Source organism: Penaeus monodon, chromosome 27, assembly GCF_015228065.2.
Source record: "Penaeus monodon isolate SGIC_2016 chromosome 27, NSTDA_Pmon_1, whole genome shotgun sequence".
NCBI classification, from domain to species: domain Eukaryota; kingdom Metazoa; phylum Arthropoda; class Malacostraca; order Decapoda; family Penaeidae; genus Penaeus; species Penaeus monodon.
In genome coordinates, this window is record NC_051412.1 from 29,089,806 (window position 1) to 29,090,651 (window position 846).

General features: G+C 32.6%; 1 protein-coding gene across 1 annotated transcript in view; it reads left to right on the plus strand.

Annotated features, from left to right (window-relative positions):
- The window catches only part of LOC119590482 (protein O-linked-mannose beta-1,2-N-acetylglucosaminyltransferase 1-like), a 44,191-nt gene that overhangs the window by 1,944 nt on the left and 41,401 nt on the right, over positions 1–846 (plus strand). The window contains exon 2 of the mRNA XM_037939138.1: positions 615–746. Within this exon, the coding sequence (XP_037795066.1) occupies positions 615–746 (132 nt within the window). The remainder of the gene's footprint in view (positions 1–614; positions 747–846) is intronic.

Genomic DNA, 846 nt, shown 5'->3' on the forward strand with positions numbered 1-846 from the left:
GTGACGCTTTAAAGAGACCTACAGTTCAAAAAGAAAAAGAAAATGAAAAACAGCATTCACAAAGAAGTTATTAATTATTAATAACTTTGCTGTAGTATATAGATAGTTACTAAAACAGGGGACGGTAAATAATTTTCATAAACTGTTATTATCTTTTCGATAACTTTTGTAAACTTTTTTACTGTACTTGCAAGGAAAAGGAAGTAATAAAGTGAAATCCCAAAGGGGAAAAAACTTTCATTTATTCATCTTGTGAGTTCGAAATTCCCAGATTTATTTATAATTTTGGATAAGAATTTAGACAATTTTGGAAAAAAAAATTTAAACCACAAAAACCCTCTAAAATTCCCTTTATCAATAAACATAAAAGTAGTGAAGTCACCCCTTAGGTTTTCTTTTCGGTTTAACTGTAATTGGAAAAAAAAACCCTTTCTGTCGGGGCCGGAAGGGCTTTTATAGCTATTTAAGGTAAAACCAGGGGGGTTTTACCTCCAAGAAAGGGGGAAAACTATACAATTTTTCTTTTTGGTTTTCCTTTTAATGAAAGCGCACACTCCCGGGAAATTTTTAACCGGAGCCCCATAGCAAAAACAAAACAAATCTGGAAATAATAGTGAAGTTACTCATTCTGAATATTTACATTGCACAAGGAAAGTTTCTGAATGGAAATTATTACAACGTTTACAAAGATCGGTACAAATATAGCACAGCAGTTCTAGATAATGATTCAGCAGCACCCCGAACAGGTAAGTCTGCCACCGTCGGGGCTTTATTTTTTTATGAAAAAGATTCGTCGTTGTCCATTTTTGTTTTTTTACGGGAAGATTGTATGTTTCATACACTAAA